Source organism: Etheostoma cragini, chromosome 1 (genome assembly GCF_013103735.1).
Source record: "Etheostoma cragini isolate CJK2018 chromosome 1, CSU_Ecrag_1.0, whole genome shotgun sequence".
NCBI lineage: Eukaryota > Metazoa > Chordata > Actinopteri > Perciformes > Percidae > Etheostoma > Etheostoma cragini.
In genome coordinates, this window is record NC_048407.1 from 9,083,675 (window position 1) to 9,103,441 (window position 19,767).

Here is a 19,767-nt window from a genome sequence, read left to right on the forward strand (position 1 = left end):
CAACAGTCAGAGTTTTCCCCCCCATCACCCGCAGGCGTAGGGAGGCGACCCTCTCGTCCACCGGGGTAAACTCCAACGAAGCGGCGCTCAGCCGGGGACTTGTGAGTATCCCCACACCCGCCCGGCGCCTCACACCCTGGCCAACTCCGGAGTAGGACAGAGTCCAACCCCTATCCAGGAGTATGGTTCCATAACCGAGACTGTGCATAGAGGTAAGCCCCACCAGATCTAACTGGTAGCGCTCCACCTCCCGCACAAGTTCCGGCTCCTTCCCCCACAGAGAGGTGACGTTCCACGTCCCCAGAGCCAGCGTCTGCCGCCCGGGTCTGGTCCGTCGAGGCCCCTGACCTTCGCTGCCACCCATATGACAGCGCACCCGACCCCAGCGGTTCCTCCCACAGGTGGTGAGCCCATGGGATGGAGATTCTCCATAGCTTCTTCGGGCTGTGCCCGACCGGGCTCCGTGGCAAACCCGGCCACCAGGCGCTCTCTGACGAGCCCGCCGTCTGGAGCCAGGCCCAGACGGCGGCCCCGGGCTTCCTCCGGGCAGGGTCACTCCCTCTCTACCTCGGTCTTTCATGGGGTTTTTGAACCATTCTTTGTCTGGCCCCTCACCTGAGACCACTTTGCCATGGGAGACCCTACCAGGAGCACAAAGCTCCAGACAACACAGCCCTCAGGTTCATAGGGACACACAAACCTCTCCACCACGATAAGGTGATGGTTCCCCGGAGAGTGCTTTATCTGTACCGGATACTCGTTTCAGCCGGATACTCGGATCACCCCTATTGGTTAGAGTTTAGATGTGTACACTGTAGGCAGATGTGTACACTGTATGCCCCAATTCCACCCGGCTAATTCAGTGTCAGATCTCTATTTGGCATTTATTTTACACATAATCCTTTTGTTTTTGTCTCTATTTTAATGCAGAGAGCATGTACTTGCACTCCATGATGTGATGCTCATTTCATTTCACACAATTTCCAGCATGAGCACAGGTCTGATTTCAGCCCTCCACATGTAGCATTGATGCTACCTCCACTGAGATCGGAAACCCGGAAAATTGTCAGTGAACCCTTGCTTTAACACACACACACACACACACACTGGCCAGTTTAGCAGTTAATCAAATGTGGCTCGGGGTAAACCTCTGAGTTAACAGACTGCAGACACGTCTCTTCTTCTCAATCAGTGTCAATATCAATTCAGGGGTAAAAAACTGCACATTAGTGTTTAATAATATATACTCTACCGGTCAAAAGTTTGGATTCACTTTCAAATTTCCATTCTAGACAGAATACCAGCTGATCTGAGAGGGTGGCTGATCTTTAAATCTACATTGCCCATTATCAGAAAGCATTCCTCCAATGTTCCAAAAGCCCATTCTGTTTCCTAATCTGATATCATTTTAAAATACTTACAGAAAAAACATTGAAACAATTACAATGCAATCTGAAAACTGCTGCCCTGGTATTCTGTCTAATGGAGTGCAATGGAAATTGAGCCCAAACTTTAGACCGGTAGTGTATATCAACCAAACACCAGCACATTCCTATAGCTACTAATACTGGTCTAGCTACTTTATACTATTTATCAGGGTAAATTTGAATGAAAATGGTTCTGTTGGAACCATCATTTCTTGTGTGGTGCATTAAATAAATTAGTCTCGGGGTTAAGCGATAATACTGAGTTAGTGTCTGCTTCCCTGACACTGACATCAGTGCAGAAATAAATTATGTAAAAAACAAAACCATAGGTTGCTTTCCCCTGGTTCATTATTAGAGGGAAAATGCTTTTTTGGATTAATTCTACGTCCAAACCAAAAGTCTGTTGAGTGATTTCTTAGCTCTTAGTGCAAAATAGGCAGTTTTGATTTGTTTACCTCTGCACAAAGATAAGTAATTTATTTGATATCCACTGTTCACTTTTGCTGTAGGGAATAAAATTAATTTTAAAAAACCTGTGTCTATAAAATATACTTTGGAAATTGTACTGTAAATTTTCACGATGCAGAAACGTCTTGCAGCCAATATATAAAGAGACAAGTTTTGCAGTGACAGGGTTTAGACTGAAAGTCTTTGGGATTTAGATGCCATGAGCGGTATGGATAATACCTGCAGTGGATTTGAGTGTTTATGTGATCTGGGTTATGCTGCAAACTGTGTCATCTATAGCAGAGGCTGCTATGCTGGAGATGTTTTCTGGCATTGTTGTTTGTTGATTTATTATCTGCAAGAAATGGCATCAGGGTGAGGAACGTTGTGAACTATTCCCCATTCAGTTCTATAATGTGTTATTTAAAAAAAAAAATTGGAACTGATAGCACAGAGCTGGGGGATTGGCTTATATAGTTTAGACCTTATTAAATCCCTGCATGAGAAGTAAATACAAGGTCTTCCATGGACACTGAGTGTGGACATAAACACAGAGAGCAAATCTAGCGATAGCTGAGTTAAGAGAAAAGCTATTTAGAGAATATTCAAATTCTGAAGTACAGTAATCCGGCCATAGCTTCTCTGTAATGAAATCTGGAGTGGGAGGTAAACCTGAGTGCAGAATGTGTTGGTTGAGTGTCTCATGCTAACAAGAGGGCATGTTCCTTGTGGGAGCCAGGGGGCAACTTGTAGTAAATCTCCATTTTGCACCGAACACGGCCAAAGTATTGTCATATGCAAAAAGACAAATTGCAGTTACCGTTAAATAGCCAATACAGCATCTTCTTTTATTTACAGGTAATATTTCTCACTTTTACGATTTCCATACATTATTCTCACAGCCTGGAATTGTCCAATAAGTTAGAAACCATAAACCATTTACTAACAATATTAGAAATCACAGAAACAAGTCTCTAATCTGTTTTTTACTGCACAGTGCTTCATTCCTAATGAATTGGTACGTCCAAAATATCTCCACATTTAGCAGCACTCCCTATTCCAGAATTCTCCTTCATATATACAAAAACACTGCTGTCACAGTCAGGTTTTCTATTGTTTGCAATTTATTTTCTGTGTAACTTATTCTGTGACTAGAGGGGAAAGAACCTCCTTATTTTCGTCTCCGTCTGTGGTAGCAAGCAGTTTATAAATACAATGCTTAATACTAGCCTAAAATATCCTAAAGCCTAAAGATACAGTATAGATGAAAGCTAGTGTTTGTCCCTTTCTGTACAGCTGTACATTTTATATTAAGACTGCAGTAACTAAACGTAAATGCAGCTGTACTTATACGCTTATCACATTTCTTGATTTGGTGATTGTAGACAGCTAGTCAGATTTTAAACTGGGTTAGAAAGCGTAATCTTTAAAACGTCCGGGTAACAAAACAGATTATTCAAAAGCATTTAAATGACTATATATGGATGCTGCATGCCATATCTACGGGCAACCTAGACATCTAAAGACTTACGCTTGTTGATGAAGTGTAGTCAGGTTTTGCCCTCACAGCTTGACATCTATTGACCTGCAAATCATCAATCCAGCCTGCTTAGATTAGTCTGATGTATTTATTTACACAGTAGGAACTCAGACTGATGTGCAATGCTGCCCTACGCTGCTTTGATTATCCCACGTTATATATATTGCTGCATTTGACAAGCCATCAGGACACTCTGAATCATGTTGACCCTCAACTCCACACTGGAAGAAAAGTAACAATCGGCCACAAAGTTACCCCCCCCCCCATCAAGGAGACTCTTCTCACTGAGCATTGCGTCAACTTGAAGTGAAAAATCACACTTCCTCATTTGCAGTGTGTGGGTTGTCTGTCTGGGTAACTCAGCCACCTGCTGTCAGCTTCTACATCATGCATAAGTCTTAGAATTTCTTTTAGAAACAGGATTAAATTTGTGTCACTCTCCACGTTCTTTTGCACTTAAAAGTTTTGCCTCTGTGGCTTTGCGGCCCCTGACACTGAACTCAAATCATAGAAACTTGTCTGAGAGAAGTAAAGACAGGCCACATGCATGCAGAGGCATGGTGACATGCTGTCACTTAGCAGCGTTTCTTTATTCCTCAGTCTGCCATGGATATTGATTTCTGGCCCTCTGCTTTCAGACAAGTGACCAGTTTTCTGTGGAATTCAGCTGTGACACTATCAAGTGGATTTTCCAGAAATACATCCAAGTGCTTCAACCCTGATGAAGGCAGTGACTGCCAATATTTCTTTGACATGTTCACAAAAATACATTAAATGGTTTTTTTTCCTATTTTATTGGAGCCAGAGGCCTTCATAACAAACTCTTTGGCTACATAGGACGTTCAATTTCAAAATGTCATGACACCCTGAGACAGTGTCAGGACATCCGAAAATATTTTCAGACCAGTAAAACAGAGCCTTATTTTAGAAAAGGAAAACAATAATATCCTTCTTTCATTTTTAATTCTATCACAATCTAACTCATTTTTATTTGACCGACAGAGTGATTCATCTGATATCACTAATTCCAAATAAAGGAATGCATCAATAAAAGCAATGTCTTCCTTTTGACAAACTCTTCTTCTTTACTATGGAAACTTTAGCGGAGTGACTGGGAATGAGAGCATGGACTGCCATTAAAGGAGAAGATAGATTCAAAAGCTACTTTGTCCCACAATCTGCAACCAACAGGAAGGAATGCTCTTTACCAAATTGAGAAACTTTGTAAAATGTGTGGATGTAACACGAGAAATTACTGGGAAAACAATTGCTTACTTCCCGGAGTAATTCAAGCATTCAAGTATGTTGAAAGGACTCCTCTCCCGCCAGTCTGTTTACTACAATTTCTGAAAAAATAAAAATTCTATTTACGGAAACTCTTTGAGTTTAATAAGACTTTTCAGAACTTTTTAATTGATCCAACTTGATAGATAATTATCTCAGTGTTTTGTTTGCACATTCTATTATAATCAGGCTGAAGCCCAATTAATATTTCAGTGAAATATGAGTATTAGGTATGCTCGTCTCTAACAAGATGTATCTAATCTGTGTGCAAATCTACCATGTCTGTAATGTGTGAAGTAAAAAATTTCCCGGCAAAATTGCCTAAAATCACTGAAGACAGAGCGTATCTAATGCAATAATAGTCTTGGTTTTCTAAAATCTCTTCTCCGCCCCAGTTTGACAAGATCCATGAAAGCTGTTTTGGTAGCAAGTGAAAAATTCTGAATCTTTCAGTATGAATTTGCAATCCATGTGTTCTTAAATTAACGCAATAATCATAGTAGACAGATGTTTCTGAGCAAAGAAAATAAGACCCCACAGTACACTACCTTAGCACCAAACACAGTGAACAGAGTGAAGCATTTAGCAGGTAAGGAACCAGATAATTCCCTCAAGAGTTGGTAGAGACCAAAAACAGAGAGAGTGATGGGAAAAGAAGATAAGTTATTCTTATTATTGATTATTAGTATTATTTGGTATATGTATTACTCTGAAGTATTATGTAAAGATTATAAAACGGGCTTTCATATGTACAACTTCTCCAATTAGGTGGTATCACAATATGTTAGTTGTATTCTGTTGCCGTAGTTTAAGTAGTTTGTTTCTCTTATTTTGCTCACTGAAAATTGCCCTAACATATTGTTTACTTATTTTGTATGTTTTGTGCTTCAGCTGTGTTGCAAGCAAACTAAGTACCTATCATGTTTAAAAGATCAAACTGGAATGATTTTGAATCGCTGCCTAGAAACACAGCTCATTAATTGTCTGGATACTTTAAACAATCATAGGAGCTCCAAATTCTGATTAGTTATTATGAAGATTTGGTATCCAGCATATCCTTATATTGCACAATTCAGTATACAAAGCATTATTGTTCTTTTTTATGAAATTGTCTCTATTGCAACTCTGAAACCCTAATGAGAGAAAAGCAAGATTTTGTAATTGAGACTGATTGAGTTAAACTACTCATAATGTCTGGCGTGCACAGTAAAAGCTACTGGGCATATCTGTGCTGCTTTCTAGTTTTGTTCCGTCCTCCGGCAAACGCCATACCACAACGGGAGCGTCTCAGAAGCAGAGCGTCTTGCTTCCCGATAACCCAAGTATGCTCTCTCTAATAGTACTTTACAGAACAATCACGTGTTTATTAAGCTAGTATCTACCTTCCACTCCAAACACTTCTGGAATTTAACTCCATGTCGTCTTGCTTCTGGTGTTAAAAAGATAAAAAAAAAGATTTGTGATATTGTGTAATGTTTTTCAACTCCCAAGATGAATCTCTTGTTCCCTTTTGTGTTAGAGAAGACATAAACAATATTGGGTGGTGTCTTTTGGGGAATTGACTGGATAGTCTTGCTGTTTCACTTTCTGCCTGTCTATCTGATTCCCCTTCGGATCACGTGACAATACACCTGACGCATATCTTTAGCGAAGCGGAGAGCACGCTCCTGGGCCGCGCCGTTGGCGGCTGGTGGAATGTCAAACGTTGACTTGTAGGCAGTGATTGCTCGCGGGGGCCTCAGCGCATCTGAAAAGCAGCGCAGACATGCCTGGTGGGAATTAGAGGTTAGGGCTCCAGCACGAAGCCTGCTGGCATGAGAGTGACGTTTCTGTTGTGTGTCGGTTGCGTAGCGATATGTATATCTTTGCACACCAGAAACGTGTCTGACATTTTATTTTGTCCATATTTTAATGTTTTTACATTTGTTTGCACATATTTCAATATGCAGTATATCTTTTTACATTTCAATTCCATTTCCTGAGATAATAAAGTCCATGTTATTGTTTTATCAGAATCCAATTGAAGAACAATTTAAAAGGGAAAATGAAAATGTTCTAAATATATTCAAAATTACATCTTTTCCTATTCTATTTTTCCTAGAACCCTTTCCAACGCGCTTGCTTGTCGCATGAAACATAAGTGTCGGTCATATTTCTAGCATGCACGCGTTGTTGGCGTGAGACTTGCGTGCCACTCAGGCACTGTGCAAGCTCCAACCTGTTAACATGGAAGTCAAAATAAACACGGACACGCCACACAGCTGACACGCTCACGCCACACAGGCAGGTGTGCAGCAGCCCTTACAGCTGTAGAGGAAATGTCACAGTAAAAGGAACTGCATGTTGTTCCACCATTGCAATTCAGAGAGAGGACAGCAATGCTTTGAACTCACTGTGTATATCAAGGTTTGATTTATTCAATTGTAAGTCAATTTGTCTAGACAGTCTTCATATTTTACAGTTGTAGTGCTTTAATTAATCTCTCAGATAATTTGCCTCTCAGCATTAGAGACTACACTGACATCATTTCTATCTGAATCCTCAGATGCGTCTGCCAGTTTGGATTCAGCTTGAACAAATACTACCGTAGGAATGACAATGAATGAAATGACCAGAACAGATTAGTGTTCACGTGGGTGGGTTCCTGCAGAGGTGGGCTACAGCTTTATTATTATGCTGATAGGAATTCAGACTATTTGAATATTTCAACCATTCTTTGAAATGCCAGTCCATCTCAATTTCCCTGCGAGGATCAATAGAGTGCATCTAATCTTTTCAACGATTAGCCTGCAGCCTTGTCAAGCATCTTTCACAACTCACCAGCTATTCAATGAGGAATACCTGGAAAGAAGCACTGCAGAGATGCATATGACCAAATAAGGACATGGACAAGGTTTTCACAAAAGCGTAATCTAATACATGATAATAATACAGTGGTGCAAGACTGATATGTTCACCCTGCGGCAGTAGTGAAGGAAGTAAACAGTATAAGATACAGTAAAGTATGCGTTTATGTGAAAGTAGCATTTTATTGTTATATTTGGTCGAGGCTCAAATTAGATATAGTGACTGTTTGGGAAGTTTATTCACACTCTGTGGTTTTAATGTGGGAAAAACTTAATCAAAATGAAATTTAAAAAATGTGGTACCTGATGAGTTTGCTTCGGCCATCTCACACTAGGCCTAAATGGTTCCAACACTTTTGTGTGTGTCGAGTGTAAAGGTTGACCTATGGACAGTAAATATCTACACTCACAGCACTTCATTTTTTGAGTCCTTTAATTTTTAACAATGCATTAGCTGGTATGTTATGCATGTACGATTTTGATCTGTAAAGTAACCAATTACAGCAGATGACAAATACATATAACGGCGTAAAACAGACAACATTACATATAAAGTAATATATAAAGTAGTTGTTCTGTTTGGGACAAACCCACAAACTACATATTTTAAAGTCCTGTATCCATTGCATATCAACTTAATCTGATCTGATTTTTGTTATTGCCACTCTTCATTCTAACCCCAACCGGTCGTCAGACACCGCCTACCAAGAGCCTGGGTCTGACCGAGGTTTCTGCCTAAAAGGAAGTTTTTCCTCGCCACTGTCGCACTGTTGCTTGCTCTGGAGGAGACTACTAGAACTGTTGGGTCCTTGTAAATTCTGGAGTGTGGTCTATCTGTATAGTGTCTTGAGATAACTCTTGTTATGAATTGATACTATAAATAAAATTGAATTGAATTGAATTGAATTGAATCTTTAAAAGTTACAATTACATCTGCGAAGCCCAAGCGCAATTAAGGGCATTAATTATTTTATGTACGGTTAAGCTACCTGTCCCTTATATTTTAGAAAGTGTATTTATTTTGGTCGAGCAGGTAGCACAAGGGAAAAAATGTAACATCTCCAAAAAGCGCACAAACACAAGAGTAGCTATTTTAAAAAAAGATGCAGCTGAAGTATACTTTGCCTGCAGATGGAAGTAGAAGTATTCAGATTGCAGCAGCATTTACCTTATTTGCCTGTCGGAGGCAACATTGACAGATTGCTGCTGCTTCTACATTTTCTTTCCAATGGGTGGTGCAGGTTGGTGTGTATGGACCTGTTGTGACAATGAAAAAACCTCCTCCTTTAAGAGAATCAGCAACCTAAAAAATGTTAATGAGTTTGTGAGTGAGTAAAAAATCGGTTAAATTTTACTAATTTAAACAAAAATTGATAATGAACTGGAATTCAAGGTTTGTGATTTCAGAGGGCAACAGTGTCTTTCGCAAACAGAGAATTTGACAGATGTGGCTCATTTCTTGGATTTCCCCTTTAAGCCATAGTGTGTAGTTTCTGTCTCCTTCATGAGGATTTCTAAGTTATGACAACAAAACTGTCCACATGATACAAGCCTTCCGTGATCAAGCACCCCTTTTCCACGCAGTTGCTAGTAACCAAGAAGGACACGGAGGATTAAAAAAACATGTTGGAGAAGAGGTCATTATCTTCACTTGAGTTTCTGCATACTGAGAAATACAGAAAGAGTGTTTGGTGAAGCCGATAGTAATTAGCTTTGTATCAACTCATTTGGCAATGGCTTAGATGTAACGAACGTTCATTATATTAAAATAGTTATGCACTAAAGCTTTAAAGTTTTTCCACAGAATCAAGCCAGAGATTTTGGCATGATGGCAAGACAAATTATAGTGATTGTAAAGGTGCTCTGAGTGATGAAACAAGGCCAGCTTGCCCCTCCCGCCTCCTCATCCCGTCCGCTCCCCCTCCCTCCTGTGCTTCTGAGCTTCCGTGCACAAACCCCCCACCCCCACCCAAAAATCCTTCTTGTTGGTTATTGGCTGGAACACTAGAACACTGTCTGTGTATGCTTCGTGGTTCAGGTGGGAGCAGTTTATTTTGGTTTTTGTTTTCAGACCCTGGGCTGTCTACAGAGAGCGCGTTTTTTACAGTGCGTTCTGGGGACAGCAGGCAGATAGTGAGGAGATGTTTTTTACAGTGTGTTCTGGGGACAGGCAGCTAGCAGATAGTGAAGAGATGTTTTTTTTTAGTGTGTTCTGGGGACAGCTAGCAGATAGTGAGATGTTTTTCACAGTGTGTTCTGGGGACAGGCAGCTAGCAGATAGTGAGGAGATGTTTTTTACAGTGTGTTCTGGGGACATCTAGCAGATAGTGAGATGTTTTTTACAGTGTGTTCTGGGGACAGGCAGCTAGCAGATAGTGAGGAGATGTTTTTTACAGTGTGTTCTTGGGACAGCTAGCAGATAGTGAGATGTTTTTTACAGCGTGTTCTGGGGACAAGCAGCTAGCAGATAGCGAGGAGATGTTTGCTGTATGTGACAATAAATAAAACACGCTTAAAACACGTGTGGCCTTGCTTAGAGCACCTTTAACACCCTTGTTGGGTTCATCCGATAAGAACATGAGGGGTTGTCTTAATCAAAGTGGTTTGAGAAGGCTGACAGGAAAGTCTTACAATCACAAGACCACAGTGTTTCTAACACGCAGTGTATGCTTACTATATGCATATGATTATGTGCCATAACAATGAAACATTGACAAAAAAGCAATCTTTTCACTTTCCTAATGCATAATCCCCTTGTTGAGGCTATCCTATAAGCCTCGGTATGACTGGCACGGTGTTCTCAACGCGTAGCAAAAGATCTTAGGTCCAGGCATTAGTTCTCTTTGTGTGTTGTTCCCGTATATTATAAAGGTAGAAAAGGGGTATTTACATAAAATAGTACTTCACCGCGTGCTGATAAATAAAGTACTGTGACATGCTCACTGCTATAGTAAGAACCGTGTGTTCCGTTCCCCGCCATCCACACCTTTCCCTCACTGATTAGCACACCTGTACATATACCTAATTCCCAGTGACGTGCCACACCTAGGGCAATACTCCCCCAAGCGGGTAAAATAAATAACTAAATTAATCTAACTAAAACGGTGGATACAAATGGCTCCTACACGCCCCTTTCACCTCAAGAGTCTTTAAAAAACGCCTTGATATGTTAAGTTCATGCTGCCAAATACTCTGTAAGATGTCATATTTAATAGCTTTTCCACAGTACACATTTGCTTTGCTAATGCCAGGGTTACATAGCCACATAAGGGCAGATGCCAAGCCCCAGCTTTCTTGCAATGTGAGTTTCTTATTTTTTTTTTTTTTTTTGAGAAAGCAGACAAACTGTCAGACTGTATGGGCACTGACTGAAATGTGTGGAATCTAGCCTAACAATATTTGACAGAGGCTGTCAAATGCATAGACCCTAGAAGTGTGTTTTTATTTTACTATATAAATACATTTTTTAACTTATAGGGGAGAGCAAGATCCACAGAAAAAAATCAATTGAAAAAGCATTTAAACTGCCAAAGCTGCTATTCATAAATACATATTTCTGATGGTCAGGTAAAAAATGGAAAAGTGGGGAAAAGAAGGTCTCCTGAGAAATATTTATGTATTATTTAGTTTCTGTCCCATTCTGAATTCCATTCTGCTTGACTAACAGATCTTTTTCCCCAGAAGCCTGTTTAACATACATTGTGTAAAAACTGTAAAAGTAGAAGTTGACCAGCAAACATTTTCTGATTTTTTTAGTTTCTTTGGAAACTGTCTCATGGCTCAGTACTCAAGCAATATTGGATTATCTAGATTTAAGTAAATGTAAGTTCAGCCTGCATACACGTTGTTAAAATATCTAATATCAATAGCTAGAGCAACAGGTTATGTGTGTGTGTGTGAAGCCCTGTGCTCAGCTGAAGACAGAGATCAAAGAAGAAGAGAGAAAGAAAGCAGACTGCAAAGACTCACACTGAGCTGAAATGAAAACCCTGCGCTGCAACACCTGTCTGTCGGTTGAATTATAGATTTATGATTGTGTTACTCTACACTCTAAGTTTGACTACGGTGGCCGACAGGGGCAAACGTACTCCAACCTTATGAAACACCCAAATAGACGAAACACAAGCAAATACCCAAACGCTGCAAATAGAAAAGATAATGTCCACCTCTGCAAAGATACTGTCAGCACCTTAGCGAAGACATTAAAAGACAGACAGAACCAACAGATGGAGCAACTTCCACCCAGTCGGCATGCAGCTGTCACCACCTCACAGACCCAGTCCACACCCTGTCAGCCCCCACCATCCACCTTCTTATACAAAAGGCAGCACCAGCCCGAAAGAGACCCACCCCGCCCGTAATCCCCAGGCCTCACCCTGAACCCCACCCCGCTGGCCTAGCACAACACCACGCTGAGCACCCAGGGCAGAGGAGCTACGCTGAGACACTCACACCAACCAGTGCTGGCAGCCCTGCAGACCAGGGGGAGATCAGACACCTGCTCAGTCTCATATGCTCCACACTGATCAGCTCAGTGGAACTCTATGGCGTCAGAAACATTATTCTTATTTTTAGAAGATTAGTGTGTTTTCATAACTTAGTCTCAAGTTTTATATGTTTAACCACTATCCACTTTTAATTAGGGCTGTTTTGTCTTAAGTAGTTGATTGACTGTTTAATTCAAATAGTTTTATTTAAATTACAAGGGTCAAACAAGGGTATGATTACCAGATTTACTTAATTTTACTTAATTTGGTTATTTTATTTTAACCAATTTATTTCTATTTACTTTTTGTCTTGCAATGCAGAATGAATTAGCCTTTTTCTTATCGGTGATTACTTAAAATTGAAGAGTACATCTCTGGCATCACAGTAATTCATAAATTATGTTTCGGTCTTTCACATAAACTAAACCCTTTGCCTAACCCTATCCTTGTAATTCATCTGCAATTAGCTAACGGAAGATACCATTTAGAAAATGTATAACTTCAATTAAGTAACTACTATTACTACAGATAGTGGAGAAGTGAGATTTCTCACTCTGTTGCTAAAACAGAGACCTAAACAATCAGGTTTAAAACAGGATCTGCAGCAATGTGTGGTACGGCAAATACTATTTTTTTTTTTTTTTTAACGAAACCATGTAGACCTATTCTGGTACAACCTCAAAATACAATTATGAACCCGGAAATGAGCAGAATATGGGCACTTTAATAATAATGTCATATTCTCACAAATGAGATGCCTAAGCTATTAAACCAGTGATGCAACAGAAACCTCTTGCCATTTTGTTTTCTTCGTCATAACAATGAAGCATATTGACGTTTTAAGATGAAAATTTTGACTCTCGCTTGTACCACGCCTGAGTGGTGTCTGGCGGTGTGGCTTATGTGCCTCTTCTCATTGAAAATAAAAGTCAACTCGGCAACCTGCATTGCACTTTGATGATTTATTTATACGTTGTAGTCACAGAAGGGATAGAATTTGTTTAAGACATGAAATATGCAACAAGGCAGAGTTATTTGCACATTACTACATTCACACTTCATGGTGTTAATGTGGGAAAAACTCGATGGAAATTAAATTAAGAAAATGTGTTACCTGAAGAGTTTGTTTCTGCCATCTCACACCTCAGGCCTAAAAGGATCCAACACTGATGTGTGTGTTGAGTGTGAAGGTTGACCTATGGACAGTAAATATCCACACTCACAGCACTTTGTAATGTGTGACAATAACTGCTGAATTGAGTCAGATAGACATTTTGTGAGTGGTGAAGTCCCCTAGATAATGGCAATAATAATATATTTGTATACAAAACAGCTGTTACAAAGTGGTTTACAAATAAATTAGGCGATAATAAAAATAATTGTTAAAATAGCAGCGTAGGTCAATAACAGAATATAGATAGTATTACCAGTCAAAAGAAAGAATTTGTAAACATGAATGTCTATACATTTTATGCATACAGACAAATACATATTACATATACCCATGGGAGCATGCTCTGTACACATGCTTCACCACACTTATACAATGTACAAAATATGCACATACAGTATGGACACAACTATGGGATAATTATAAAAATATGTCATTCTAAAAAAAAAGAAGGTGTTTTTAACAGCTTTTTTTTAAAGACAAAAGGAGGTAGATGATTGAATCTCTACAGGAGGCGCATTCTAGAGTTCAGGAGCTCTGAAAGCATAGGCTGGTTAGTCATTGCAGTGTGTGAATATATATTTTTAGTTGACTTTATATTTTATTTATTATAATTTTACTTCATGCGAAACGGAACCTAATGTGATTGTGCACTGAAAATCATCACATAACCAAATGATGCCAGTGCTCTATCATTCCTTTGTGTGATTTGTAGTCAAAATGGGACTCCTGGATCAGTGATCAGAGTCATGGATCAGTGATAAAGGCCCCCATGGCATACTGAGAGAAAGATTTTGTAAAACGTGTGTGCTGTTGCATTTTTCTAAATGGAAAATGTTCCTTTATTTCCAGGGCAGCAGAGTGACAGAAGATGCGGGATTAACACGTTAGGACATATGTGGCTCAGTGTATCACACTTTGCATAATGCACTGTGGCATATAAGCTCCAGAGGATCTCATTTTCCCTCTAAGTATGTCCCGGGGCTTCACTACGTCACATTTTATGACAGCTGCCAGTTTCACATGTCCTCAAATTGTGGTCCTTCAGCAGGGGCGAGAGGAGGCGCAACTTTGAGAAATTGATCTCTCGGACAGTTATGCCTCTCTGAATCACAAAACAACAGCTATCCATGCTCATTACATGTGCTCTGTGTGGATGTTGTTGATGTTTTTGAGTACACATTGCACAGGTGTGTGTGTGTGTGGGAGTGAGAATTGAATTGCAAAGGAAAAGATAGGGGCCAAAATGTGAGAACGACCACTTGTTCAATTTAATGTAGCTTTTTCCTGAAATCCAAATTATAGTACTGTAAACTGAGGGGTTGCTGTAAAACCCAGGGGATCACCAAAGTAGATGTTTAGAAAATGTTATGTTAATCCATCCAATAGTAAACATAGTTGTTGAAATATTTCCGCCTGGACCAATTCCGTTAGCATGGCAAATAAAATAAGATTGATCAATATAACTATATACAGATGCAGGTGTGTTGTCGATGATTTGCAATGCAATCAGAGCCATGACACAGTGAGAATTGTGTATGTGGCCACATAATGTATAAGTAGATGTGAAGGGCCAGCTGGTGGAAGCAAACTCCCCCTTCTCCTTGTATCCAAACCGTCCTTGTGGTGCACAGCCAACATGTCACCATTGAGCTGTCTCCAACATGGAGCAGCAAATCTATCATCAGAGCACAGCAACATACTGTCATAGCCAAATGTGTTATAGCCACCTAAATTAAATTAATTTGTCATCTATAAGTCATAATTGCTCACAGCAATGTCATTTTTTCCAAATACCTGCTACTCAAGGTGATAACAAATTTCCCTCACCGGAACTGGAGCCAAAAACACTTGACTGAGGCTGATTTGACTTGCTTGCAAAATCTAAAATGTGGTGTGATTAAAAAAAAGAATCTGTTAAATACAATACAAAAGTGAAGGAAGCACTCAGCATTTATAAGTTTTCCCAATCTGCGTTGTTACATTTCCTTTTAGTTTTGACTAATGGAAACAGTGAAACCACTTCAGTTTTAAAACATCCTCACATCTCCAAAATTTAATTAAATCATATTCTTAATTCTGTATTGTGGTCATTGAGTCTACTGTTTCAAGTTTTAGTTTATTCACTGTTCACACATTCACATTCAAATGAAATCCTTATAATTTCCTAATTTTGGTACAACCATAATAATCATTATACCAAAAACAGCTTTCTGAGTGTTAATAATACCCAATTTTTCATTTAACTTGGTTTGTTCCAGATTTGTCATTTTAATGAAGTGCATTGTGTGTTGTCATTTGGTGATGTCAACTGTGTCTTTCTGTTGCATAGCGATGACCTGCTTGCACCCCGAGCCACCAATCATCTCCCAATGTGGATCTTCTCAGGGTTGCCTCCCACATAGCAAACGTTGTTATCAAGTTTTCTGGTCCATTCTTTGTGAAGTTAGGAGATTGCTGCCTTCGCAAAGCTCAATAACACTACGGTCTTGGCGATGCTCAGGACCCCCCTCCTGGCATCCGCCATCATGCTGTTTCAAAGTCTGTTGGATCACATTATAAGCTCATACACTGTAATCTGTTAAAAAGTGACACAAGTGTGGAAAAGGATTTGCTGTTACGTTCGCTTGTTTTATGCAGCATAAAAAACTCCATGTATTGTAGAAGTAAAGGGCTTTCTGACACCTTTGGTCATTGAGTTGGTTTCCTTGAATTAAAGCAGTTAAGTGAATATTCGTTGCTCTCACTTGAGTTCTGCCGAATGGGTATGAAGAATAGACCCTCGACAGGTAATTGGCTCATTGATAAACTCATTAAGAATTTAAATGTGTTTTTGAGTCAATGAAAAGCATTAATAATTCCCCAGTGTAGGCTATGAAGAATCTGCATCTAGTTGGATGTGTTTCTTTAGATGAAACAGAAGTGGTACAGGTTTAGTTACGCAACAGTGGCAGTCATTTCCTGTCAATATCCAGTGTTATGGGCTCACGCTAACCTTTAGGTTTCCTCAGTCCTCAGAATCATTTTATATTCCCTCAACTTACTATAAGGCTCTATGATCCCATTTTAATATAATTCCCCAGTCCTTCAGTAAACACTCACATTTTGTAAGAATGATGAAAAATCCATTCTCTTAGAATTATCAAAGAGCATGTGAAAGCAAAGATGCAACAACTGAGTGTTAACATGGAGCTCCTCCCTTTATTTTTTGCAGATACAACTTAACTTTGACACATGAATCATATTCAAAATAGCAATTAAAACATGATGCTAGCTTGAGACTGGCTGCAGTAAAAAACAATAAAAGCATGTACATGTAAGCCCTCATAGCATATGAGATGGATTGGTATGTACATTGTGTTGTATAGTGCAATATGTTCAATTCACTGCGTAATACTGTTTTCACTGTTGCACTATAATAACTTTTTCTGAGACAGTCAATCTAATTTGCCAGAAGAGACTATCTGCCTTGAATGACCTTTTCTTAACTGCAGATGCTGGAGACTGTACCATTTTAGTTTTGTTAGATGTTAGTGAAGCTTACATCATGGTTGATCGTGCTGTTTTATTGGTTCTGCATGAGATGTCAATGGGTGCTTTGGGTTAAGCATTAAGTTGGTTTAGGGCCGTTCTTACTAACAGATCATTGTCAATTAAAAAGGGAAATTCCTTCTCTTCCAATGCTTTTATTACCCTCAGGTCCAATTCCCTTGTGTCTTTAGACCTCTTTATAAATGCATAGCCATTCAGTTAAACTCAAACTCAACTCAGAGAGAGAGAGAGAGAGAGAGAGAGAGAGAGAGAGATATCTTGGTATTGTGGCCCACTAAGCCTGTGGCCACGAACCTTTGTGCTATCTTTTACAGTCACCTTGCTTTTTAGAAACGGGCTGTGCTATATATACTCGTTTCACCCGAGGTATTTTAGTTAGGGCATGATTCAAATTTTTCTTTTGAAAATTGGAGAGAGAAGAAAAGAATTCAGAATTATTTTTTAAAGATTGTATTCTTCAGACTTGAGACTTTTGCCATAGAAGGTGTCTGATGATGAGAGCAGTACAGTTCTGATTTCAACATATCTCATGTAAATATATGCCACACACTGTATTGCTAAGTCAAAAATCCCTCTCAGGCCGCCAAATTCTTTAGAAAGATGCAGCAAGGATCTTAACTTCTTAAAAAAATTGAGACCCTATGACCCCTACTTTGGATTCTCTCCACTGGCAGCTAGTCAAATGAGTTTATGGCTTTACTGATCACCTTTCAAGTTCAGTAGGGGTTTGGCCCTGAGCTACAATGCTGACCTTTTAGTTGCCCATGAGCCTGAGTGCACTTTCAGATCCTCATACTGGGCCCTCCTGGCTTGTCTAACTCCGATTGAGAGGTGCTGTCAGATCTCTTCAACAGCCAAGTGCCCTGAAGGAGCAACAGAAGCCTTCTGAGTAAATAGTACTTTTTATGAAGCAGCAAAAATGTTAAAGGAATTGAAAGTGCAGAAAACAGGGCAGACACCAATGGCATCACTTGTTTCTTTTTTAATTCTCTTTTTCAGAACAAGAGCTTGAAAAACAAACTGCTTTCGGGACACAAACTTTGTGACGCCTATGCTGAAGAGGTAAGATTTTTTTTTTTAAATAAGTATTCTCTTTTTTGTCACATACATGATTAATCCCCAGCTCCAGCTGCTTAATTGCTCATTGTTCACGGAAAAGGTGCAATTCATGATAACATACTGCAGACAAATGTTGTTCTTTTTTGAGCAAGCAATGTTAACACATGTGGACTCTTTCATATAACAGAGCATTTTGTCTTGAGTTGTGGTACTTGTACAGTAAGTGGTGAAAGATTCACAAAAAGATCCACTAAAGGTTAGAAAAAGTCCAGTCCTGTCACTCTCACTCCCTCTCACACATAGAAACACCCAAACTTGCTTGGTTTTGGCTGTCCAGTGAATTTCAGAACAATTTGTCTCTAACATCAGCGTCTTTGATGGCTGTACAGAGCAATCTGAGGAGCTCGGCTTGTAGCGAGAGCAGCTTCGAGTACATTCCGTCTGTGTCATTTTTCTCTCTTTTGGCACTGCTGCCAGTTGTTACGGTCACCAGCGTCCACCGGGTTCACATCTTTAGTGAAGCCTTGAGCTGAGCTTTGAACTGCTGCTTTGGCCATGCTGCTGACCAATGCTCATGCTGTAATTTAGCTATGCAGCATCTCACAAGGCAGCGGGTCCTCCAGGCAGCTGATGACATAACCCATGTGAGTGCAGCTGCCGCTGTGTAATCGAGGGCTCAATAGTTATGTAGTTGTGCAGTTGGCAATTCCAAGCATTTTCCTGTATCCATGCTACAGCATGTAGAAAAACTTGAAATCCTTTGCATGTAGCACATAGAGCAGTGTGGGTATGCAGACAGGTTGATAGATGGCAACCTTGTTGTGCAGATAGGCAGATAGAAAGCAAGACCCTGGGCTAGACCTCCTCAAAGGCAGCTGAGGCTTGTTTGGTCAATGCTACGGAAAATATTCCCAAGTTGTTTGAATGACAGACAGTTAGTGGTTTGCATTTTTAGGGGAAGGCAAGGAATATAAATCCGTACTGTAATCTGTACCTTTAAAAAAATATGTGCTTGAATTCTCAAATTAGTTAATATGCCTGCTCCTTCTCTCTTGATCAGCCACTTCTTTCCCACAGGTCCGCCTTTCCTTTCCTAGCTTTTAACTCTCAGGGAAGTTTCCCTTTGACTGTTTCTTTTGTCATTCTTTTGAAAACTTGAAACATGATACTATCAACATTTTCTTTCCAATTTGACCACCGCTTGAGTTTAAAGTGCTGTCCAAAACTGTTTACTATACTCTATGGGAAAATACACTCAGTTACCACTGTATTAGGTCCACAGGCTAAAACAAATGCAGTCTAACGCAACAGGTTCTGCAATACATCCTACATTCCTACATTCCTACCTTCATAAAGTCGGACAAATACTAACCATAAAGGTTAGCTTGGAAATAGGTTATCTATTGGGCATCAAGAGCTCCAGGATCTCAAAACATACCATATTCCCCTTTCAAATACCTGCATCCACTATAATCTGAATAAAACAGTTGGTTACATGACTCATCAGCTTTCACTGTTTATTTTACACAGCCATTAAATGCTCAAGCAACCAAAGCTGTCCAGCAAAGTGCTGATACAGCGGCCTATGAAGCTTGACAGCTGCATAAGAAAGAGACAAAGGGACAAGGACAAAAGCAAAAAAAATGATCATCGCACGGGAATTAATGTAATTATTGGGCCATTATCACACTTGGTGTCATCTTTGACAAAAAAAAGTTGACTAAAGTGCTTTTATAGCAAAAAAAAATAACTGGCAGCATTTTGCTGCCAAGAGTGTCTTTTGTTGCTATAACAACAGCTACTGCTATAGTATCTAAGAGTACTATACGGTGTGAGATAAATCAAAGTGGTCGAGCGATCTAGAGGATGAACAGAGAGAGGGAGCGGTGCTACTACTAACGTTAGATAAATCAGAGCGAGTTCCCCCAACCGTCATTCTCTAAACAGGGAGCAC

General features: G+C 39.8%; 1 protein-coding gene across 1 annotated transcript in view; it reads left to right on the forward strand.

The window, feature by feature from the left end:
• Window positions 1-19,767, forward strand: part of luzp2 (leucine zipper protein 2) — a 180,117-nt gene that overhangs the window by 116,077 nt on the left and 44,273 nt on the right. The window contains exon 6 of the mRNA XM_034877980.1: window positions 17,754-17,816. Coding sequence (XP_034733871.1) covers window positions 17,754-17,816 — 63 coding nt within the window. The remainder of the gene's footprint in view (window positions 1-17,753; window positions 17,817-19,767) is intronic.